A 25,972-nucleotide genomic window follows, 5' to 3' on the forward strand; every position below is an offset into this window, starting at 1 on the left:
CTTTTTATTATCACTCCTCCAACATGTGTTCTCCCACTTAGCTGGGTGACAATATTTCGTGACAGCTCTCCTTTGTGATTCCTCCAGTGACTGACAACCTCTCATCTCTCAGCTCTCCCTCTTTTTAAAAAGCCCTTATTTGTCTGTATTGTCGCCAAAATGCCTTAATGCTATTTTTAACCAACATTTATAATTATTTGCTTAGTCTGGTAAAGTTTGGATAATAATTTCCATTTCGAAGTTCGTCAAAGTACGGAAGATGCTTAGGGCCAGGAATAAGAAGGGTTTCCATTTTGCATATCGACAATAAAGTTGAAATGTCGAGATTAACCTTCAAATTTCAAGATTAAACTTTATTGTTGAAATGCCTTCAAGCTTCTGTAGCTCAGGGCTAAAGAACAAGTGATTTCCTTTGTTCTTTTCTTTTAAATGAGATATTTGACGTTTGTTTTTTGGCGAGTTTCTAAAACATTATTAATTAATTAAACTTTTTGGACTCTCTGGTTTAGTGAAATAATCCACAAAACAGAAATCTGACCGATGATGATCAATTCTTCCATCGACTCTTTCCTCTTCTCTTTCTATTGATCAAACTTATCTCAGTCCACAAGGAGCTCACAGGCTCGTTAATGGGCCTGTTAGCAGCCATGTTGGAGACTTTCTTCTTCTTGAGTTCACAGATTGCAGGAAATCTAAAGCTGCAGCGATGTAACGTGTTGCCAAACGTGGGGGTGGGGGGGGGGTCAGGGTTGAATATTTCACTTGGTGTCAGCAGACTACCGTCGGAGGAAGTGTCGCAACAAGCAGATATCATGTTGAGTTTCAGCCAACTTGAACTTTCAAAGAGCGAAGACACTCAAAAGACTCTGAGAAACAAGCTGAGAATCAGACTTTTATTCATTTTGGTAAATTGTTCATCACTCTGGAGTCGTTTTGATCAGCCGATTTGATTCAGTGTCCGTAGAGATCATAACTGGGAAGGCGGTGGACTAGTGGCAGAAACTTGGACTTTGGGCAGAAAAGGTCTCTGGTTCGTCTCTGGTTCGACTCCACGGAGAAACAACAAAAAGACGAACCTGCATTGATCTGTCCAAAAATCCAAGAGGATTCTCCCTACCCTGTCTAGTGCCCCTGAGCAAGGCACCTTACTCCCCCAACATCTGCTCCCCGGGCGTCGTACATGGCTGCCCACTGCTCTGTGTGTCCTGCACAAGATGGGTTAAAAGCAGAGGTTAAATTTCCCCTTGCATGAGTGTGGGATAATAAAATGAATCTTAATCTAATCTTAATAAACTCTGAGAAACAAGCTGAGAACCAGACTTTTCAATTCAATTCAACGTAGATTGTTCATCACTCTGGAGTCGTTTTGATCAGCAGATTTGATTCAGTGTCAGTATGAGAGCAGCTTTAATTTACTTAAGGCTCTATAAAGATCATAACTGTTTTCCCGCTCTCATCCTTTCATGTCTCCTCCTCTCCCTCTCCTGTCTCTCAGCTTTGCCGTCATCGCCTCCGGTTGCGCCTCCTGCCCCAGGCTGGTCTGTCGCAGAGAAGGCTGCGGCGCCGAGTTCTGCTACCACTGCAAACAGGCCTGGCACCCCAACCAGACCTGTGACTCCGCCCGGCAACAGAGGGCCCAGTCCCTGCACACCCACAGCAACCACTCGCCCAGCTACACCCAGGAGCAGGGAGCTGGTGAGTACCTGGAGAACACACGTCCCTGCAGGGATCAGAAGTTACACACAAACACACACATCTGCACAATGTGTGTGTGTCTGGGTCTTAAAAACAGTTTCTCCCCCACGTTTCCATCCTGGAATTCACTTCACACCTCTGAGGAGTCAGTGGGTCCGTCTCCCTCAGACTTCATCACATGTCCATCTCCTCAGTCTGTCAGAGCCGAGACTCCGACTTGTCCAACTCGTCTGCGGCTCCCCGGCGTTTTCCCGCTGCCGGGGGAAAAGCTTCAAGTGTTCAATCGCGCGTGAGACACTATTTATATCACCGCTTCTCTGCCGGAGAGTTTCGTGACTGCTGCACCGAGCATCACTGTCAGGCAGCTTTTTAAAATGTCACCGTAACTCTGCTCAGGCTAAACTCTCCGTCTGGTCAGATTCTCAAACCTCGCTTTGATTGAATTCACTCGTTGTATTTGAGGAATGTTAGAAATTGTCAATTTCAGGTTTGTTTATAAAAGTTCCCTCCAGGCTTCTGAAAAAAAAATGAGGAGTAAGTTTGTGTTATTAAATATTATCACCAAAACAACATCTTGTGACTGGTGTGGTGTGGAAATATTTTTAAAATGCAGAAGAGAAAAAAACAATCTCAGTTACAACAACACTGCATTGTTACGAAACAGTCACAGCTGTTTAAAATAAGCTTTTCCCTTTTTTTACATTTTATTTCATACTACAAACAAAATACTACAAATTAAATTATTCTTTAAAATGTTTATTGATTGTAGGCACGAAGGAATAATTAGGAAGAATCTGCAAATACTTTTCAAACCTAAAGTATATTTAAAAGCAAGTACCTACTTTTACTTAAGTAAAGAAAATAAATTAGGTACTTTTACTTTTAACTCAGTATAGTTTTGACTGTGCATTTGTACTTAACTATACAGGAGATGGTGAACTAGCTTAGCACCAACACTGATAAGAGGGGAAACAGATACCAGTGTTGTTGTAGTGTTGATAGATGCATTACAAACACACAACAATAAAATACTGTGTGTGTGTGTGTGTTTAATGGCACTATGATTAAATATCTATTAAGTGAATCCCTCCAGCTGTCCTCAGCCGTTCTTCATCCTCCACCACTTCCAGTCTGCGTCTCTCTGCCAAGCGTCTCCCCCCCCCCCGTGTCGCTCTGTCAGAGCTGCTGCTTCCCCCCGGTTGAGTCACGTCAGCAGAATACAGAGTACACAAACAATAACACACACACAAACACACACCGAACCCACTTCAACCGTCTCTTCGAATGTCTTCAAATGCCAAAATGCCCTTTAAAGAGCAGACAGCGTTCCCAGCTTCCAGAGTTCAAACACACGACAGATTGATTTGTTTTGGCTTCTTTTTCTGTCTTTCCCTGAAAATGCATTAGAGGACAAAGTGCTGCGATGGTTCAATCCATTTCTCTAATGAGGTTTGATTCTAATGCCGGAAGGGGAGGACAGAAAAACAGTGAATGAAGGGAACAATTGTAGAGATGGAGAGATGTAGAGTTTTTTTCTTCAAACAATTCTAACATTTGACGGATGTCATTTAATTTGTTTTACTTTGAAGCAGATGTTTAACCCCTTTGACTTCATTCTGCAGGTGGATACACACACACACACACACACACACACTCTCACACACACACACACACACACACACTCACACGCACACACAGTTTAAGCTGTGTAATAACTTAATACACAAGGAACAAAGTGATAATGAGTTATGTTTCAGGAGTTTATTTGATTTTGAGATGCTCTGAGGAACATGAAGACACAGGTGTAGTTCTTAAAACCTCTAACTTCATCCTGAGTCATTGGGGAATATACAAGGAATAGATCTTGATCAGAAGATCTTGTCTCTAATTAGCTTAGCTCGGCATTAACACTTTAATAAATCTCACTAGGAAAGTGAATTAGCTTCTCGAAAAATGTTTAAATATTCCTCTAATATCTCGGCTTTGTAAATGTTTATTCCACTAAAGTATAGAAAAGTCATATCACTTTGTTTGTGTCTCCAGCTGATGACATCAAGCCATGTCCTCGCTGCGGCGCCTACATCATCAAGATGAACGATGGCAGCTGCAATCACATGACCTGCGCCGTGTGCGGCTGCGAGTTCTGCTGGCTCTGCATGAAGGAGATCTCCGACCTGCACTACCTCAGGTAGGGACAGCTATTTGAACCAGGAGAGATTCAAAATATCAATCAATCAATGGTTTGTATGGTAGTACGATGAAAACCATGTGGCCCACTCAGTAGATCAGACACCAATACCTCTATGCCTTTTTAAACTAAACGCTTCCTATTTTAGAAAATAGAACAAGTTACGTTCTACCGCACTAATTAGCTCTAACTATACGCTTTATCAAAAAGAAAGGTTTTGAGTCTACTCTTAAACGAACAGATGGTGTCCGACTCCCGAACCGAAAGTGACAGATTATTCCACAGGAGTGGGGCTTGATGGCTGAAAGCTCTGGCACCTACTCTACTTTTAGAGACTTTAGGGACGACAAGTAAACCTGAATTCTGGGATCAGAGTGCTCTAGTAGGTTGATATGGTACTAACATCTCTTTAAGGTAAAAAGGCGCTAAGGGCCTTGAAGGTGAGGAGGAGAATTTTAAATTCTATTCTAGATTTAACTGGAAGCCAGTGTAGCGATGCTAATACTGGAGAAATGTGCTCTCTTTTCTCGGTTCTCGTCAGGACACGTGCTGCGGCACTTTGGACCAGCTGCAGTTCCAGGTTTATTAGTCCTAGTTGACCATTAATAAAAAAATGACTGGGTCATGCTCAAAGTTTTGTTTTAATGAGTAATAAGGGATTTGAGCAAACATACAATTCAGTGGAGTTCCCCACGGCTCAATCCTGGGACCTCCTCTGTTAAAGATTTCCCATTGGAGATAAAACAATAAAATCAGGTATTATATCTAGTAATTATTTCCTGGCACCTGGTGACATCTCGATCCTTTTAAAACCAAAACAACGACAGAAATCCTGTAATTTTGGATTTAAACTTCAATTCCCATGTTAAATTATATAAATAATCTATGTTCCCTCTTAAAAAACATGTTTGTATGAAATATAATATACAAAAAAACGTCCTTGCCTTTCAAACATATAGATTTAAACCTTAAATCTCACTTCCCCCTGTGTTTCCCTCATCAGTCCATCCGGCTGCACCTTCTGGGGGAAGAAGCCTTGGGGCAGGAAGAAGAAGATTCTGTGGCAGCTGGGAACTCTGATCGGAGCTCCGGTGGGAATCACCCTCATCGCCGGCATCGCCGTTCCTGCCATGGTCATCGGCATCCCGGTCTACGTCGGCCGCAAGGTGAGAAACAGCAGAAGAAGAAACTTTGGATTCAGACAGTAAATGTGTTCGTCCTTCTTGTTTTACTCAGTTAGTTAGTTCATCAGATTTAAACTCCTGGCTTCTTCTGCCTATTGTTTGGTTCTTTAAATTTAAACTTAAACCAGTAAAACATGGTCACAAATCAAACTGGTCAAACTGCTTTTTTCAACTATCGCTCTTGTTTCCAGTTGAAATGTTGATCTCAGATTTTTCAAATGATGCAGACTTGTGGTGTGAGGGTGTGGCTTTTACAAATATCGCATTTTTGCTCCTTAATTACTGCGCCATCTTCTGGTGGATTGGGATCATAGCACTTGCACATCATTTCCAGGTTTCATGTTTCCAGACTTTTTTCCATGAAAGAAACCACAAGAGAAAGGAGGTGATGTTTTGATGCTGGTGATGACACTGTAGCACTCCCCTGAGGAGAGTAATGGAACTGCACGTAGAAGCCTCCAGAAGCGTTTAAAGAACTTTATGGTTACAAGATGACAACGTAGACATCCTGAGAGTTCATGCTCTAAAAGTCTAATAGTATTTAATCAGGCTCAATTAAATGTGCTGAAAAATATGATACAAAAAAATAAATAAAAGTTGTAAATTAGAGGAATACAAGATTAATCTCGGTAAAATAGTTTCAACATAAACCAACTTCCAAACCAAATACAAGAATAAAGCTACTAATCAGAATTCTGTAATGAATCGACAGGGGCCATAAAAACCTACAACTACAAAGTGAGTTAGTTAGTTATGATATTAAGTTATGAAAGCCTCATTCTAGCGTAAACATTATTACTTTCTGATTATTTTAAACTCATTAAAAACATAATTTTCAAAGTGCTGTTCGAATGTCTCTTTTCCATCTTCACTTCTGTCTGTTTGTGACGTCTTTTTGAAACGTGTCAAACCGTCTCTCTCCTCCGCCGCAGATCCACGCCCACTACGAGCTGAAGAAGTCGTCCCGTCACCGGAGGAACTTGGCCATCACAGGAGGCGTGGCCCTGTCCATCATCACCGCCCCCGTCATCGCAGCTGTCAGCGTGGGTAAGAGCCTCGATAGCACGTCATCCGTCTCTGAAGCTGACGGACAAAACAAACCATGGACAGTTTGTTCACCAGCGTCTAGACACTGATGCTTCCTGATGACCTATTTAAATCCTGACAGAAGAGGATGATAACTTTATTAAATCATTGTTTTTGTTGTTTCCAGGCATCGGTGTTCCCATCATGTTGGCCTACGTGTACGGCGTTGTTCCAATTTCTCTGTGTCGAGGAGGCGGCTGTGGCGTGAGCAGAGGGAAGGGCCGAGGCGTGAGAATCGACTTCGATGAGGACGACGGACCAATCACGGGTGAGAGACCCTCCTGTCCTGTCGACTCAGTTTAACCCGATGTGTCCGGGTTCTCACGGGTTTGGTTTCTCTCTGTTTCTGCAGTGGCGGACGCGTGGCGTGCGCTCAAGTCCCCGAGCCTGGGCGACAGCAGCCTGGACGGGGCGCTCAGCGTCCTGAGCACCACCTCCCGCAGCGAGGGCCTCTCTGTGGCCCCCGGGACTCTGGGGGACACACCCCACTTCAACACCTTGGCGGGGGGGGCCCTGGGGACCCGCAATGGCAAATACAGCAGGTGAGGATCAGAGATGAAGTCACAGATCTGGACTCGAGTCAAGTTGAAGATGAAGAGTCGCAGCATTTCAGGCTTTTAGTTTTTATTCTTTACTTTTTACATAGAGAGCGAGTTTTGAGGTTATGTTGTCACCCCCTGTCCGACCGAACAAAAACAACTTAAGTAATTTCTAAGAAACTTGGTGGAAATCGTCACTTTGTTTAATCAGAATCAGAATCAGAAAGGATTTATTGCCAAGTAGGTTTACAACTACCTGGAATTTTCTTTGGTGAAAAGGTGCAAACATTTAACATAAGGCATAAAAACACAATAAGTACTTCCCATAAGAAAGAAATAACTGTATATAAAACAAATATATATAAAAGACATAAAAGTTAAATAAAGAGTAAAATGCAAAAACAGATATATACAAGATATAAAAAGTTAAATAAAAAGTAAAATGCAAAGCAGGAGAGAAATGGGGACGTGCAATATGCAATATACTGTTATGTTATGTGTGTTAATGTAACACAGAATTGACACGTGGGTGCGGGTTAAGAGTCCAAGTCAGGTGGGGGTCCCGGGCCTTGTTGATAAGGCCAACTGCAGCAGGGAAGAAGTCGCGAGATACTTTTTTTTCCTACTGTAGGGAAACGTGACATATATAAAGGACCAGGAAGCAGGAATTTTCATTTGTGGGAATTGTAATTTATTTATCCGCACAGTTGAAAATAGCAAAGACACATAATAACACACAGGTCAGGAGGAGACAGAGAACCCAGTGGGCTTACATTGTAAAATATAATACCTCCAGTTAAAGTGTTTTTAATGCTAAGTATCATTGTGGATGTTGGTTTTGCTCCAGGCTGGAGGTCCAAGCAGCCGAGTTGGCTCAGGAATCCGCCCAGAGGGAGACGGGCAGCCTGGGCGCCGGGAGCGACTGTGCCAGCACCCGAGGGATGGCCGGCTCCATCATCTCCTCCTACACGCTGCCTGACAGGTGAGGGCGGAGGAGGAGCTCTCATTTCATTCTTGTCATGTCACTCGTCTCCTCTCCTCTCCTCTCGAGTGATTTTAGTCTGCAGACTTGGATCTGATGTAACTGTGAAAACAGGATTACAACTAATCTGATGACTCTGCGGTTCGATGCCATGATGTCATGTTGTTTTCTCCTCTGTGGCCTCGGGGCCTGAAGCTGCACAAATCCCTCTCTGATATAAACACAGCTTCTGTTCACAGTAAATTAAATCACAATATCAGGTCGGAGCCGAGGTGACGGCTGTTCAAGCTGCTTGGACACGGTCGTTAGGATGGAAACGAAATCACTTTCTGAAAAGAATCTGGAACTGATTCATAAATCACAGTTCAAACATTTTCCTCCATTAGTCATGATTCAAGGTTTCTTCAGGGGCGTGTAAAATATGGTTTCTAGTTTCTTTATATACATTTTAAACCCAGTTTTCCTAAACAAGTTACACATCAAATATCTTCTCTCACTTAACATTTATGAATAATCTTAAATAATTTGATAAGAAACAATCTTTAGTTGAGAAAACATACATAAACAAGGAGGCTGGCTGCAGTGTAGGTCATTGACCTCACCTCCTCCATGTTAGCGGATGGGACCAAACTAAAACGTCAAAGTACATTTCTGTCATTTTAGGTAGTTCTTGTTCCACTGATGTTTGTTCATGTTTCTGATGATAATAATGGGGTGTGATGTCATGATTTACAGCTGAGACCATCTTTATATTCAGTTTATGAGTCAACACATTCATTCTTTATTTCAAATTTGTTTATTGGGAAACAGATCACATAACAGAGAAATTAACAGTCGACAGTTATGTTTCCTGTGAAAAAGTAATGACAAAAAAGAACATTAGGTAAACAAGCAATGCCCTGCATCAACAAAACAGATGAAACAAAAAGGACAGGACAAAAAAGAAAAGAAAAAAGACAACAGTGTGTACCCTCCCATCACCCCCCCCCCCCCCCCCCCCCCCCCCAAGGAGTGCATCCAACTAGGGACTCAATCAGATTCTTTTTCGAGATGAGAGACCAAAGGTTGCCAGATTTTATCAAAGTCCCTCAACTTGTCTTTTAGAATAAATCAAATTCTCTCCAAATGTAAGGTGTCTGTCAAATCAGTCAGCACATTCATTCTTTAAATACATTTGTGTTGAATCCCTTTAAAAGTGTGTGTTTCTCCTCGGTGCTTCATATTGAGACGTGTTGTGAACCCCGTGTTTCTTCAGGGACTGCACCAACCTGGAGATCCAGGTGGACATCGAGACCAAACCCAGCCATCTCTGCCTGAACAGCGAAGAGGACCTCACCCCTCCTCCGGGCTCTGCCGCCATGGCGACCGCATCCGGCGGGGAGGAGCCTCAGGACTGCAGCTCCAGAAGGGGCGGGGCTTTATCCGGCTCTGCGCTGGCACTGTCCTCCGTGGTGTCCATCAGGGAGGGGCTCCGGGACGTCACCCTGGCTCAGCCGGAGAGCATCCGCAGCGACCTGGAGATGTCGGACACACAATCGGACGACATCGCGGAGCTGACGTCGGACGACTGTGACTCGCCTCATCCCAAAAGCTGCCACCAGGCGGCGGGCCAGCAGCCCCAGCCCCCCGCCTGCCGAGCCCTGAACCCCCCCACCGAAGGCCTTCACTGTCCCCTGGACGTCAACGTCATCCTCTACGTCTGAGAGAAAACTCTCAGGATTGCACAAAAACCAATCCTTGACATTTACATTTAGACTCTCCCTTTCTTCATCGCTGTCTTTCTGTCGCCATTTCTCATTTGCTGCTTTTGTGACTCACGGTCTTAAACACAGACAGAGTCCACTTCCTTTCGTGCGTCTGTCTTATCTATCCACCTGTCAATCTCCTCACTGAGTCAATTGTCAGGGTTCTACCTCTGAGATTTATAAGATGATGATTTATGTTTACTCCTTGGTGCAAAATGCCTTGGCTACTTAAGCAAAAAAGCAAGAGAAAATATAAGAGGTACACATTTTTCGACATGAAAAAGTACAACAAAAAAAAAATGTATGAAACGAGGTGAAATGTCACCAAAGCACAGTGGAGGGAGCCGGACTGTTGTGAGGATGTGAGCTGAGGTCGAGGGGATGTTTATAACAATGTGTGAGTGAATGTGGACTTCGTACTCTACTATTGTGGCTTTACTTTCCCATTTTCTTCTATTTATATTCCGATGACCCTTGAAATTGAATCATCTGCCGTGTGCATGAGTCTGCATGAGCCGTGTCTTGTGTGAAAGAGTTTTAAAAAGGGGGGGGGGAGTTTGTGTTGCACTAGTGAAAGTTAAAGTTTACTTAAAGAGAGAAGCTGCACTCGAATCTCACGTTATTCTGCACAGAGGAGGGAGAGGAGGAGGAGGAGTCTGGGTTTCCGATGTGTGAACAGACTCTGACCCACTTGAATGTTGTGTGAGTGTGCGTGTGCGTGTGAGTGTGTGTGTGTGTGTGTGTGCGTGTGTGTGTGTGTGTGTGCGTGTGAATGGACTCCTGATGAATGTACCTGTTTGTCCCACCTTGTCTTTGAATGAGCACTCGTGCACTTTATCTGAATTTACCTTATTTATCTTTTTTGCTCTTCATCATCTGTTGCTATGAGTTTGTTTACTTCAGTTGCATAAGGAAACGTTTGTGGTACAACTAAAATGAATCAGCTACCAAAAGGCCTTTCATGTCGGATGTAACTCGAGAAGAGTTCGGCTCAAACACGTTTTATAACCACGTTGAAAAAACTTAACGCTTTGTCAAATGTATCATTCATTATTTTTAGCCTAGAGGACATCCCATGTTTTATCCCGTTTATAATCCAAGGACTATAATAACCTTCAGCTTTTTCTTTATGATGTCATGTTGTCTTCTTTTATCGGTCGCTGACACTTTGTTTTCAGAGCCAAACACTTTGATTGTCGATGCCAATAAGCTTTTTCTTAATCATCCTCACTAGCCTGACTTGCTTCTTAGCTTTGTATCACCTCTGTGCTTCTGTGTAAAAAGGTTCTGCAGGTTCTCCTTCAGTCCACGAGGACTCAGCCTGGGAACCTTTCGTTCATCTCAGAGTAGCTTTATGGATTTAGCTGCTCATGTAACTCAGCAGTGCTTCTTTCGGTCCGCACCTATCACTTGTTTCCTGGCTGCCTGTGAGAAAACACAAAGAAAATGTACTAACGGACGGAAACCGAACCTTCCTGAAAGAGTCTGAATGAACGTTACTGGTTCCTGTCTTCTTTTGAAAAGGTTTTAGACTATATAGATAGCAATACTGTATTTAAGTGTGGTTATTCTGTTTGTGTATTTCCTGTCACTGTCGGAGCTCCGCCCCGTGTAGGGTTGTACAAGCAGGACTGTGAAAGACAACTTGTGGACCTTTGAGGGGGAAAAAATAAACACAATCTGATGTTGCACCAAAGAAACGAGTTGTTGTTCTTTTACACTGGGAAACATATTTTGTTGTTGTCGTTCAGAAACTCAATTTTATTAAGCGTATTGTCATTGAAGCCATTTAAGAAATATTGCAGTTTTTCCAAAGAAAGTTGACTTGAATCGGAGACGTTACAATTCAATAAATATGTTTGAAATATTGCAGTGATGCAGAGTGATGAGGGAAAAAAGAGTGAAGACAAACTGTTTTACAAATAGGGCTTTTGAAAATGTTGCTCTAAGGAACGATACAGAAAATCGTTCCTCCCAACCGCAATAAAACTGTACAACTCCTCTACCTCTGTCAGAGCCACCATCACAGAACTGCACTAAATATACCTGTCTCCTTGCACTGTGAACCCTGTACAACACTCCGCTCCATATACACTTACTTCACATCACATGTGATATGTGTTAATATAAACAATATTGACATTATATATCATTTTATACAATAATATTGTCTTTTGCAAACTGTCTACATATTCTTACACTCATAGTATATTATATTATCTATCGTATAGTCAAATACTTATATTTATACCTCTACTATATATCATATCATATTATATCATACTCTCTGTATATTCTTTGTATATATAAGTCTATATACACATATTTATACATGTGTACATATTATTATTATTATATTTACTATTATTATATATACTGTTGCTGCCATTATTACTATATACTGCTATTATATTGGTATAATTACTATCATATATAAATATATATTATGTTTTATTATATTATATACTTTATATACTGTACTATTTTTATATACTCTGTAACAATAACGTTACCATCATATCATCAGTACTATTACCATCATCTTGCCACTGCACCTTATCTACCTATTTATCTTGTGTTTCTGTTTTTATTCTTTCTACCTCAATATTTTTTATTTTATTCTATTGTATTGTATTTTATTGTATTCAAATATACCGTCTGCTATGACGACTTAATTTCTATCAGATTTTAATATCTATCTATCTAAAAACATCTGGGAACCACTGTTTCTCTCTTCCTCCAACCAGAAGGTCGACGGCTCGAATCCCAGCCCACCGTGTCAAAATTAAATGTAACGTAATTTAAAAGTAAATCCAGAAATTTCTGTCTTTGTCTGTCCTTAGATTCTCTTATTCTGGTGGTTCTGTTCCTGTTATTTACCCTGACCCTCCTTCTATAAACACACAACACCAGAGACTGCCTCGTCCAAAGTGACAACAAAGTTGACAAGATACAGTTTCAACACAAATTGAACATGGAGGGTTTATTGCAGAACTGCTGTGTGTTTTATGAGAGTGAAAATATTGAAACACGTGTCATCTCTGTCTTCTCAAAGTCTAAATCTGAAACAAACTCACAATCTAACAAGTCATTGTTCAAATAGGACTGAGCTGATTTCCCTGACCTGCAGCTAAATACTCTTGAAATGCGTTGAGGAGCTTGAGATCCTCCTCCTCCATCTTCTGACCGGAGGTGTTTGAGTCTTCCTGCTCACAGAGACACTCCTCCTCCTCCATGCCTTCCCCCGGCTCACTCCTGAGGGGATTCTCCAGATCATTGACCTCCGAGTCAGTCCCAGTCTGGAGGATCTGAGTCGGTCCGTTCTCCAGTTTCTCCATGAGCTCAACATTCATATGCACATGGCGGCACCGCTCCTCCATGGCTTCCACTTGAGTTTCCAGCTCCTTGATGGTTTGAAGGCAGGTCTCTTTCTCCGCCTGCTCGCTCTGGAGCAGAGCTTTCAGATCGTTGACCTTCTTGTCCCGGTCAGCTCTGCTCTGGAGCTTCTGAGTCTTCATGGTCTTCAGTGTCTCCATGAGCTGGGCATTCTTTTGGACCAGCTCGGTATTTTCACTTTCAAAATTGATCATTATTTCATATTTTTCCCAGGTGACCTCCTCATACCTCTTCTTGCACTCTTTCAACTGGACTTGCACCTCCTGCATGTTGACCTCCTGCTCTTGGGCGCGCTTGCTCAGGAGCATGATGGACTCGGCCGCTTCTCTCTGCACCGCCTTGGCTTCCTTCAAGTCTGTCTCCAATGACGCGATGTGCGCCTGCATCCGTTTCTTCTGCTCGGTCCATCTTCCCTCCCTGTAGTTCATCCGGTTCTTCAGATCATAGTTCCTGCGTGCAAACCCCATCATCTAAACCTCGGAGTCTCGGCTGCTGACCCAGTCTGTGCTGTTGTTGTTCTGTCGGAGGCTCTGATCGCACTGAGCAGTTTCTCTTCCTTTAGTAAGTTAAGTGTCGTTGCAAGTGGCTTTGATGTCTTTGATGTCTTTGATCTTTTGCCAAAATGCTGCTGATGCCGGGACAGAGTCACACTTCTCCAACTCGCTCCCACAGTCACATGTTTTAACTTTAACAAATAAATATATACATGTCTGTGTTCGACTGAGTATTGGCATTCCCATGGTGTTTTTATTTCACAGATAGGACTTGTAGTTTTTGAAATAGGGCGAGTTGTTCACAGCTGAGATCTGGGGTCAGGAGTGCTTATGACTCATCCAGACTCCAGGTCAGCAGGGGGCAGTGACGCGCCTTCCGGGCTGTTTCCCCACCGCCGTAAACCCTGAGAACCTGTCGTGCGGCGCTTCTGTGTCGTAAAGCGGAACGTGTGGTGTCGCAGGAAGGTTAAAGCGAATCCGACAGAACCAGGTAAAGCTTTTTATTCGTCTACAATTAAACAACACATGGAGTTTATCTGAACATCTCGGGGTTTGTTTATTCTAGTGTTGTTGTCTGTTTACGTTACGTTACAACATGTAAACAAGGTTGAATGATGGCGGCTCGTCGTTAGCATGAACTCTGTCATTGAGGGAGAAGAGAGCGACGACAACGTCCAACTATAAACATATAAATGACCACGAGTGAATCTGAACCAATATGTTAAACTAATGTATCCTGATTGGATAGAACAGTGTGGAGTCATTATATAGCTACATGGCTAGTTAGCTGGTTAGCTCGTTAGCTAGCTGGATGCTAACAGAGAAAACAGTTTCATAAACACGTCAATTCCTGCAGATGTTTCTTCTTCGTGTCGTTTATTTTCCAACTTGAATAAACAGCGTCGATGTTGAGATTCAACACAAAAGTCTCAGTTGTTTCCTTGATTCTCAACCTTAATAATCACAGTGTCAATAATGTTATTAGATGTTTTTAGTTTGTCTCATGTTATAGATTCAGGGACCTGCAATCAATGTTTTATGTTTATCTATTAATATTTTATAATTTAATGTAAATACTCTTTTTTCTATACTCATTCTATGACTATTTGTGTTTTATTGTGAAAAACTGTGTGTGTGTTGTGTTGAGACTTTATTTGAAATCAGTCCAGTGAGTTAATCACATCTTTGAAAACAACACAACACACAGTTGTTGATTTTTTTTTGATGATACTTATCAAAATAAAAATGTTCAATCGATATCTATGATCATTATAATAAATGTCATATTATATATTTCGGTTTTAAAACCAAATTCCTTCTTTAGTGTGAAGGTTGTGGTTTAAAACTCTTCTTCCTGAGCAGAGAATCACCAGAACAGAACAACATGCTACTAATCTGAGGTAGAACAATTGTATGTTGTTCATGAGCATTAAATTAATATATATAGAGCCTTTATTACGTTGCTATTGATGACATTAAGATTGTGATAATTATTGATATTGTTTTATTCTCCCAGCTCTCATCCTGACAGATGATTTGTTCCTATAGATAGATAGATAGATAGATAGATAGATAGATAGATAGATAGATAGATAGATAGATAGATAGATAGATAGATAGATAGATTACTTTATTCATCCCCGAAGGGAAATTACGTCGTCATAGCAGCGGGTATATTTGAATACAATAAAATACAATACAATACAATAAAATAAAAAATATTGAGGTAGAAAGAATAAAAACAGAAACACAAGATAAATAAGGTGCAGTGGCAAGATGATGGTAATAGTACTGATGATATGATGGTAATGTTATTTTTAGACAGTATATAAAAATAGTACAGTATAGAAAGTATATAATATAACATAATATATATTTATATGATAGTAATTATACCAATATAATAGCAGTATATAGTAATAATGGCAGCAACAGTATATATAGCAATAATAGTAATATAATAATTATAATTATAACATGTACACATGCATAAATATGTGTATATAGACTTATATATACAAAGAATATACAGAGAGTATGATATAATATATGATATATAGTAGAGGTATAAATATAAGTATTTGACTATACAATAGATAATATAATATACTATGAGTGTACAAATATGTAGACAGAGTGTGCAAAAGACAATATTATTGTATAAAATGATAAATAATATCAATATGGTTTATATTAACACATATCACATATGATGTGAAGTAAGTGTATATGGAGCGGAGTGTTGTACAGGGTACACAGTGCAAGGAGAATTTCTACAAGTCACAGAGAGTTGTTCTGCTTTCAGGGACAGAGATCTGTGGTTTCCCTACGACAACAGCAGGGACTAACCCGTGTCTCCTTGTCTGTCTTCTCTTAATCTGTCCCCCTCTCATCAGCATCATGCCGTTCGTGGACGTGCAGTCGCGGCTCGGCATCAACGTGGACCGCTGGCTGCTGCTGCAGAGCGGCGAGCAGCCCAACAAGCGGGCCTCTCGCTGCCACGCCTTCGAGAAGGAGTGGGTTCAGTGTGGCCACGGCATCGGGCAGACCCGCGCCAAGAAGGAGTGCCTGCCGGAGTTTGAGGACTTCTACGAGTGTATGCACAGGCAGAAGACAGTGAGTGTTGAAGCTGTCCTTCACAACATGTTTTTAACCTACATGTCACCTGTTAAACAAACATGGAGCTGACAAATGTGAGGCCCACCGAGATCAATATCGAGTCAGAGTCCAGGCTGATCATTAGGGTTGCAAAATTCTGGGAATATTAAAAGTTGGAAACTTTCCATGGGAATAAACAGGAATAAACTGGAAATGTTTGTGAATGGGTAATTTATACTAACTGTATTTACCTTGTCATATACAGACATAAATATAAACATTTTGTTTTGTCATAGGCTGATTTGAGCCCTGAGGAAACTTTGGGCACTTGACTATATGCTTCTGCATCGTTGTGTCATTCTTAACATAGGTCTTTGCACAGTATTTGCAGATGTACACAGCCTTTCCTTCTACATTGGATGGGGTGAAATGTCTCCACACATGAGCGAGTGCACGTGGCATTGTTCTGTAGAATAAGATGAGAAAAAAGTTTGTAAAAAAACACTAATGCAATGCCAGAGATATAAATAGTTAGACAAACAATTCTAACGGTCTGTAAACATATTTTACAATTGATGGATAAATGAATGGAAATAGGCTAGATGAACAGATGAACAATCCTCAATCAGCATGCTAATATATTTTCCCAGTAATATCATGGAAACTTACCTGACTAGTCCTGCACACTACAGCAGGCCTCAGTAGCCCTGCTGTAGAGTGAAGCATGCTGGGAGTTATCTGTGCATGTGATGGAAGAATGCACAGTGGAGGGTTGAAACCCAACGTGTGCTGCATTCCATACATCTTTAAAATAGAGTTTTGAATGAATTTTTTATTGCTCAGCGTTGAATTTGCGTAGTTGTTTTTTTTTTCAAAATTCCCCAAATTCCCGAGCTAAACTTCCCATGGAAGTTTCCCGAAATTTACCGGAAACTTACCGCCCCTTTGCAACCCTACTGATCATATTTGATTATTTTTAAATACCAGGGTGCAGATTGTTACGCAGTAAAACTAAGACTCATTCATGTCACATCTGATCCATTCATCAAACGTTCATTTGATGAATCTGATCCATTCATCAAATGTACCATTAGGTAAAGAAATAGGTAAAGACTGGGAGGTGAGCAGTGGGGTTCACTGGTGTGTCTTTCACTCTGAGAGCAGGACTTACTGATTTCCCTGTCAGATTTTGTAATGCTTACACTCAAAACCCTCCAGTCAAACTCAAATAGCCCCGGCTGGTGCTTTAGATTCTCTCTGTGTGATCAATCTGTCCACTTGCTCTTTATTATGTTTTGGTGCTTGGACAGAATTCAGCTTCAGCTTAGATTTTTAGTGCAAAAAGAATTCCCTAACTAATGGAAGGCTAGGTGTAGTGTTGGACTGTGTAACCTCAGCGTATTTGAGACTTTAATATTACAGTAAATACTTAGGACTATCTGAGTAGAAATGTGTCTCACAAGGAGCAAAATATAACTTGGATGCAGAATCATCTCTTTTAATTTCCTTAATGATCTAATTCCCTCTCCTTGCCAACCCTGACGTCTTCTCCTCCTCTTCCTCTCTTCAGCACCAGAGGCTGCATGCGATCCGTCAGCAGCGAGACAAGATGGTGAAGGAGGGAACCTACACGCCCCCCCCCTGCCACACAGGCAAGGCCAGCCCGTCGCTGTGAGGGGGCGGAGCTCGCCACAACTCTGTTCTCGTGTATAGAAAACTATTTCCTGTTCTGCAAATAAATGTTATCCCCTTTCCTCTTCTCCTTGTCTTTCCTTTCACCGCCACATTCTCTTCTTCTTCATTGTTCTGATATATGGATAAAAGTGTTGGGACACCTACAGGAGCTTTTATGAACATCTCATTCTAAATCCAGAGGCATTAATATGGAGTTGGTCAATTTATGTACAGTACGAATATCTTTCAGTCCTTTTTTTTCTTTATCCGAAGAATGTTTCTTTGTGATCTACAGTTTTATTAATGAGGCAATAAATTCAAACACCCTCTCACGTTTGCACAATAAAAAACACATTAATACTTCTGACCCTCAGCCAACGTGTGGGTTTTATTTAATAACAGGTTGATCACCTCCCTGCAGCAGGTTTTATGACCCGTGTGGATGGATTTAACATCAGCCTGCACCCTGTTCATCTGGGCCTCTGCTCTGAATGGAGGTTAAGCTTCGCTCCATTTTCCTAACCCGCTGACCTGATTTCAGTAAATCGTGCAGCAGTTGAGCGAGTAAACGCTCCCGGGGGACGACGGGTCCACTCTGCGATGAGACGCCGACATGAATGGAGGCTCTTAGACGTTCCTGATTCAATTACCAGCGTTTAAATCAGGCTGATGGGATTTAGAGGCTCCACCAGTCACCACAAGGGGGAGCCAAGACAACACACTTCAACAAGCCACAGAAAAACTGACTGTTCTTTATTTCCTGGTTTCACAAGCAAATCTTTCTCCTCTTTCTACTGGATACCTCACCTTTGAGTGGTTTACATATTAGTAATAGAAACAAGTTTGTTAGAAGCTGAAAACTGTTCTGAAATATAGTTAAAGTTATGCATTTACTCATTCATAGTATATTATATTATCTATTGTATAGTCAAATACTTATATTTATTCCTCTACTATATTTCATATCATATTATATCATACTCTTTGTATATTCTTTGTATATATAAGTCTATATACACATATTTATACATGTGTACATATTATATTTACTATTATTATTATATATACTGTTGCTGCCTTTATTACTATATACTGCTATTATATTGGTATAATTACTATCATATATAAATATATATTATGTTATATTATATACTATATATACTGTACTATTTTTATATACTGTCTAACAATAACATTACCATCATATCATCAGTACTATTACCATCATCTTGCCACTGCACCTTATCTACCTATTTATCTTGTGTTTCTGTTTTTATTCTTTCTACCTCAATATTTTTTATTTTATTCTATTGTATTTTATTGTATTCAAAGATACCGGCTGCTATGACGACTTACTTTCCCTTCGGGGATGAATAAAGTTATCTATCTATCTATCTATCTATCTATCTATCTATCTATCTATCTATCTATCTATCTATCTATCTATCTATCTATCTATCTATCTATCTATCTATCTATCTATCTATCTATCTATCTATCTATCTATCTATCTATCTATCTATCTATCTATCTATCTATCTATTTTTCTTTCACTTCCCGTCCTCTGGGTTTTCACTTCAGATCTCAGGAGCAGTTATCATCCAGTTCACGTCAGGACAAACTCCGTGTGAGGGATGTTTGAATCTTTCTTCAAACACTCCACTGGTGTGGAAGTGGCCTGGAGCAGTCAGCCGGCCTCACTTCAGTCTAAACTGTGTATTCAGTTCATTGTCATGTCTTTAAAAATCGTAAAAACCATTAAACTCCACGGGTCGTCTGTGAGTATCAAACACAAATGGAGAAGTTTTTCCATGAAGAATGACTCAGTCTGGCTCTTTGTTTTTTTTTATGCCTCATTAAACTGAGAATTACAGACGATTGTGCAGCAGATCCGTGTGACTCACATTCTCCCAAAGGTTCAGTTGTGTACATTAGATTCTGTGACCTGGAACTTCACTCTCAGCCCAGTTTGCCCTTCGAGGACCAATCGACTCCTGACCGGTGAATGAAGAACTGAGACTGGACGACTGAGCAGAGACGTGCTTGCTCCATTAGCTGCTGTTTGATTAAAGCAGCAGCAGCAGATTATCCGGAGGATGAGAATCTGGATTATCCTGCAACAGAGGCAGCGACAACATCACCTCCTCCTCCTCCTCTTCCTCCTCCTCCTCCTCTTCCTCCTCCTCTTCCTCCTCCTTCTCCTCTTCCTCCCCCAACACACACACACAGCAGTACCAGTGATACTCATCTGACCAGTCTCACAGTCATAAGAACAAAGATCTGAGTGATTATCGTCTCTCATGTGTTTGAATCGTTTAAACCTTTTATTCATGAGACGTCAAATAAAAACTACACAAGGCCTCAGTGGTGACGACAAATCTAATAAAATTATAATACCACAACACTCTATGTGCAACTTTCTGCTGAAATATTAACTATATACTGTACCTTCTTTTTTTATATCCCTGAACAAACAGATGTCATAATGTGCAAGTAATTCAATAAAACACTGTTTAGCTCATAATATAATATTGTATTAGTTTGCACGTGTCAATATTTGACTGTCCCTTTGTCACACCAATATTTTGTCTCTACAAGAAAACTCGAAACATTACAGTCCATAATAAGTTTTGATCATTTCTTTACAAATACATATATATACATATTACATAGTAGTAACGTTTATAGCTGTGTTTGTGTGTGTGTGTGTGTTGTTTGGTGCAGAGAAGTGAGTCTGTAAACTGTTGATCGCTGAGAGTGAAATGAAACAATGAAGACACTGTCAAAAAGATTTATTTTTTTAATATAAACATTTAAGACAAAGGGGGGGAACGTCTCCTTGTGGACAAACAACTCACACACAAACACATCCTCCATCTCAGCAGCTGTATTTCATTTATGTGTGTGTGTGTGTGTGTGTGTTTGTGTCACACGTTACCATGGAATGGGAGTCGATGCAAAGTCCGAACAAGGACAGCTGTGCACAATAGTGTGTCTGTGTGTGTGTGTGTGTGTGTGTGTTTGTCTTGAGATAATGAAATGCTGTGATTTGACTCTGTACACAAATAAGATTGAGTTGCATTTTGGGGAAAGTGAGGACCACTGGTTTGATTTTGGTTTCAGGGTTAGGGGTTAGAGTTAGGGGTTAGGTTGTGTGTGTGTGTGTGTGTGTGTGTGTGTGTGTGTGTGTGTGTGTGTGTGTGTGTGTGTGTGTGTGTGTGTGTGCATGTGCGGGATTATGAAAAAAAACAAGATTACTCGTATCGCATGTGATGTGATGCAATAAACTCAGATTCTCATCGAGCTTCCTCTGCGTAATCCTGAAATATGACGTGGCTGCAAATATCCCACAGTGTGTGTGTGTGTGTGTGTGTGTGTGTGTGTGTGTGTGTGTGTGTGAACGCCCTCTCTCTCCTCCCAAACTCAACCAGTGTGTGTGTGTGTCCGCCTCTATGTGTGTGTGTGTGTGTGTTTGCTCGTGGGTCGGAGCTGCAGGAGAACAACCGAAATCTGAACTTCCGCGACACTTAACACACTCAATGGATATGGAGCCTTGAAAAGAGAGAGAGGGAGAGAGAGAGAGAGAGAGAGAGAGAGAGAGAGAGAGGGGGGGAGAGGAGGAGGGCTGCTGGGGGGGGTAGGAGGAGGAGGAGGAGGAAGAGGAGGAGGAGGAGGAGGAGGAGGACAGCCATTACCAGTCAGGATCACGTTGCTGCTGCTCGCCTCATCTCTCGGCTCTTGAGTCGGAGGCAGCGTGCGAACACAAAACCCCGATCGGAGGAGGGGAGATCCATCCATCCTTCCATCCTTCTCTTCATCCATCCATCCATCCATCCAGGAGGAGGAGGAGGAGGAGGAGGAGCGGCAGCAGCAGCATCCCTCCCCCGGCCTGGCTCGCTCTCCGCTCGGACTCCAGCTCCGCTGCTGCCCGGTGAAGGTAAGCGGCTCCGGAGCTCCTCTCGAAACCGGTTTACTGGTGAATCCGGATCGTGCACACTGACACCGACCCGGTCCTGATCCGGATCGTGCACACTGACACCGACCCGGTCCTGATCCGGATCGTGGGTCGGTGCTGCAGACAGGAACATGTTGATCCTGCAGCTCCTCAGCCACTGACATGCATGTGAAGCTGCAGCCTCTCAGAGTCAGAATGTGGAAACACAAAAACCCGATTTGTATTCACCACTGCTCCTGTGAGTCCTGTGCTGGGAGAGGGGTGGAGGGTGGGGGGGGTGGGGGGGTGGACAGAGGGGATTGTGGGTCGTGAGTGTGTGATTGTGTTGAGTTTCCCACTAATGTGTTACTGAGCAGCAGCAGCAGCGTTTTCCCTCCACAGCCACACATGGATCAAATGTAATTAGTTGGTTTTATATCCAGAAGGTCCGAGGGGCGGAGAGCTGGACAAAGAGCCCTGGTGCTTCCCCCCCCATGTCTGCTCCTGCATGCACAGACACACACACACACACAGACACAGACACACACACACACACACACACACACACACACACACACACACACACACACACACACACACACACACACACACACACACACATGCAGTCAGTGGTCTGATGTCCATTCATGCAAACACATTCCCCCTCTGCACATCCACACACAGAGAGAGAGAGAGAGAGAGAGAGAGAGAGAGAGAGAGAGAGAGAGAGAGAGAGAGAGACAGAGAGAGAGAGAGAGAGAGGCAGAGCCGGGGACATGGAAGCACCAGCTGCAGTTATAAGTTTAATGTGCAACCATTATTGATCCGTGCAAACCAGCCCAGTCGATGACTCCACCCAGAGACGCTCCATCCACACAGCCTCCGTCTGCACCTCCACCTGCTGCAGCTCCATGGATCCCAGGGGCTCCAGCACTGCAGGCGGCCTCCGTCTGTCTCCGTCTGTCTCTGTCTGTCTCCGTCTGTCTCTGTCTGGAAAACCACCGTGATGTTGTCCGAGGTGCAGCCACAGTCAGAGAAAGAGAGACTCAGGAGTCAGGAGTCAGGAGTAAGGAGTCAGGAGTCAGGATTCAGGATTCAGGATTCAGGAGTCAGGAGTAAGGAGTCGGGAGTCGGGAGTCGGGAGTCGGGAGTCGGGAGTCGGGACTCGGGACTCGGGAGTCGGGAGTCGGGACTTGGGACTGAGGACTGAGGACTGAGGACTGAGGACTGTGGACTTGGGTCTCGGGACTCAGGGCTCAGGACTCAGGAGTCAGGAGTCAGGACTCAGGACTCAGGTCTCAGGACTCAGGACTCACAGGTGTCAGGACTCAGGACTCAGGACTCACAGGTGTCAGGAGTCAGGAGTCAGGACTCAGGGCTCATAACTCATAACTCATAACTCAGGACTCAGGACTCAGGACTCAGGACTCAGGTCTCAGGACTCAGGACTCAGGACTAAGGTCTCAGGACTCTTAGGGCTCAGGACTCTTAGGGCTCAGGAGTCAGGACTCAGGGTTCAGAACTCGGGGCTAGGGACTCTTAGGACTCAGGACTCAGGACTCATAGGACTCAAGACTCTTAGGACTCAGGACTCTTAGGACACTTAGGACTCTTAGGACTCAGGACCCAAGGCTCAGGAATCAGGACTCAGGACTAAGGTCTCAGGTCTCAGGACTCAGGTCTCAGGACTCAGGACTCAGGACTCAGGACTCAGGACTCAGGACTCAGGGCTCAGAACTCAGGACTGAGGACTCAGGACTGAAGACTGAGGACTCTTAGGACTCAGGTCTCAGGTCTCAGGACTCAGGTCTCAGGACTCAGGACTCAGGACTCAGGACTCAGGACCCCCCTCCTGCAGCTCTGTAGCAGACGGTCAGACGCACACTTCTCCCTCCGGCCTCATGTCCGAGCCTCAGCTTCTACGCTCTGCAGCTCCAATCCAATCAGACACAAATCACATGTTAATAATTCATTTACATTTCATTCAATCCTCTCTGTCACTTACTACCACTGGTTTAATGGGGCTGTTAAACACCAACATCACCCAAGTGAACTCTGTGTGACCCGGTTGTAAATTGGTCATTGAATCAGAGGAATCTTCTGAGATAGTTTCATGACCTTTGAATTATAGGCTTTTTCTGTTGTTCTCGCTAAATTCCTCCACAGAGAACGAGAGTGGATCTTTCGGCTGCAACTCGTGATTATCTCCATTATTGATTATTCCTCATTCATTGATTAGTTTGAGATTAAGTCCAAAACTATTCCTTCTCATATTGCTCCTTAAATATCAGAAGTTTGCAACAGCTTCTTCCCACAGGACTGGAAACTCTTCACCCTCTTTCAAACCATAGTGTTTATTATCACTATTGTTATGGTTATTTTTATAATACTTTAAATCGTTTAAACTCAGGCACTTGATTACACTTATTGCACTTCCTACTTCTTTATGATATTGATAGTGGAGTGTCGAAGCAGGGTGTGTTGTGTGTGTGTGTTTGTGTGTGTCTGTGTGTGTGTCTGTGTGTAAGATTGCTGTGTGATGACACATGAGCACGTTACTCCAGTAAAACAGTTGCAGACACGGTGACTTCATCTTCTTCTGGCTGTTTGCTCCTCTTTTACTTTCCATCTGTCTGATCTAAGACTTTGAACCTGTGCACACATCTCTCTCTCTCTCTCTCTCTCTCTCTCTCTCTCCCTCTCTCTCTCTCTCTCTTGCTCTCTCTCTCTCTCTCTCTCTCTCACAAGTGTTGCTCTTTTTCCTCTCGCCTCAATTAACTCTTCAGTCCAGTCATGCTGAGTCGTATTGTTGGCAAAGAGGACCAGTTTCCCTCAAAGTGTGTTCATAGGCATGCTTCTCTCTGTGTGTGTGTGTGTGTGTGTGTGTGTGTGTGTGTGTGTGTGTGTTTGTGATTGATGATTAGGTTTTTTCTCATTCATCTTCCTCCTCTGCTTCATCTTCAGAGCACTACTGCTTTAAACACAGTGTTTCTCATGTTGCTGTGTGTCGAGTCTCTGTGAATCTGGAACGACACCAGGACGTTCACGACCGTTTCTCTGCACACGTCTGTTTTATCTCTTTTCCTGTCTCCCTCCTTTCTCTCTTTAATCTGTTGCTTGGATTGGTTTCACACTGCTTCCTCGACCGAGTCTCCTGCTTTAAGTTCGATGTCACTCCTGCACTTTCCCCCTCTCCTTTGTGTCATGTTACACATTCAGACGCACATCAGGCCTCCGCCCAGGCCGAGCTGTGGGAACACAGCGTGTGAATCTGGGTGGAGACAAATAGATCAGACCAGTCGAGCATCTCAGCTCGGTCTGATTCAGCCGCTGCACGCACATGTGTGTGTGGATGAGTCAGTTTGTGTATAAGTCAAAGTTCAGGCGGAAAGAAAATTGATTTTTTTAAAGAAACAAATGGAGGTTTAACAGACATTTTTAACCTTTTGTGACATAATATATATTAAACAAGATTGATCAATAAAATATAATTGATAAGCTTAAACCAGGAGAGACATTATGATATTTTCTAAACTCGTCTGATGAATGTCACTAAAAGACTGAAAAAGAAAAACTTGAATAAGTGAAACTCACTTATTGCAATAGAAATTGAATGGACATTTGTCCAGTTTCTTGACAGTTAATTGATTGATCAGAACATAACTTTGATCACATTAGATAAAAAACTGAAGCGGGAAATAGGGATGAAGACGTTTCATTGAATGTTTTCAAACTTTATTGACTAGAAATCACTTAGAAGAAAATAATCCACAGAATAATCATTGATACCTGTGGTCCTGATGTAAAACTGTGAGGATAATCACACAGGAAGTGACATCACGTCTCTCGCGCTGCGTCTCCAGCTTCCTGCTCGTGGTTTCTCTTTCTTCCAGGATCTGGCTTTGCCTCGTGGGAGTCGTAATGACACAGTGCGGCTTGAAGCTTCCCTCCTGGCTCTATTTATAAAACCGCTGGTTGCAGTGGCACTGACTCACTGTCAGCAGACACACACACACACACACACACACACACACACACACACACACACACACACACACACACACACACACACACACACACACACACACACACACACACACACACACACACACACACAGTAACACACACAGAAACCACCAACATCAGGACAGAGCGATACACAACCGTGCACTTGAGAACCGCAGGGGATTCTGGGAAAGCCTTTTACCGCTTCCCAGCAGCGTTGCCATGGCGCCCTGGAGCCAGGAAGTGGGGCCCTGCCAGCGGTGGAACCAGGGGCCGGCGGCGGGAGCAGGTTTTTTTTTTGGCAGCAGCAGCACAGATGGAAATCCCAGCCACGTTGTGTTGGACTCACACATCGTGCACAGACACACACTCCCGCCCTGTGAACGCTGCTCAGGTCCAGAGTTTAGTCTGACTCAGGGATCGACTGGTTTTTATCTCAACTGTTAGTTGTC

At 42.7% G+C, this 25,972-nt stretch overlaps 2 protein-coding genes across 2 annotated transcripts in view; both read left to right on the forward strand.

Moving 5' to 3' along the window:
- Positions 1-10,162, forward strand: part of rnf19b (ring finger protein 19B) — an 18,879-nt gene extending 8,717 nt beyond the window's left edge. Inside the window, exons 2-9 of the mRNA XM_061092652.1 lie at positions 1,496-1,695; positions 3,739-3,883; positions 4,887-5,049; positions 6,000-6,114; positions 6,281-6,421; positions 6,506-6,695; positions 7,540-7,674; positions 8,930-10,162. Of these exons, the coding sequence (XP_060948635.1) occupies positions 1,496-1,695; positions 3,739-3,883; positions 4,887-5,049; positions 6,000-6,114; positions 6,281-6,421; positions 6,506-6,695; positions 7,540-7,674; positions 8,930-9,377 (1,537 nt within the window). The 3' untranslated portion in view covers positions 9,378-10,162. The remainder of the gene's footprint in view (positions 1-1,495; positions 1,696-3,738; positions 3,884-4,886; positions 5,050-5,999; positions 6,115-6,280; positions 6,422-6,505; positions 6,696-7,539; positions 7,675-8,929) is intronic.
- Positions 10,163-13,729: 3,567 nt separating this feature from the next.
- ndufs5 (NADH:ubiquinone oxidoreductase subunit S5) lies at positions 13,730-17,660 on the forward strand. Its single transcript, XM_061093049.1, has 3 exons — positions 13,730-13,799; positions 15,706-15,925; positions 17,478-17,660. Exons 2-3 carry the CDS (start codon positions 15,710-15,712, stop codon positions 17,580-17,582), a joined length of 321 nt encoding a protein of 106 aa, XP_060949032.1. The 5' UTR covers positions 13,730-13,799; positions 15,706-15,709; the 3' UTR covers positions 17,583-17,660.
- Positions 17,661-25,972: the final 8,312 nt, after the last annotated feature.

The sequence above is a fragment of the Limanda limanda genome, chromosome 19, assembly GCF_963576545.1.
Source record: "Limanda limanda chromosome 19, fLimLim1.1, whole genome shotgun sequence".
NCBI lineage: Eukaryota > Metazoa > Chordata > Actinopteri > Pleuronectiformes > Pleuronectidae > Limanda > Limanda limanda.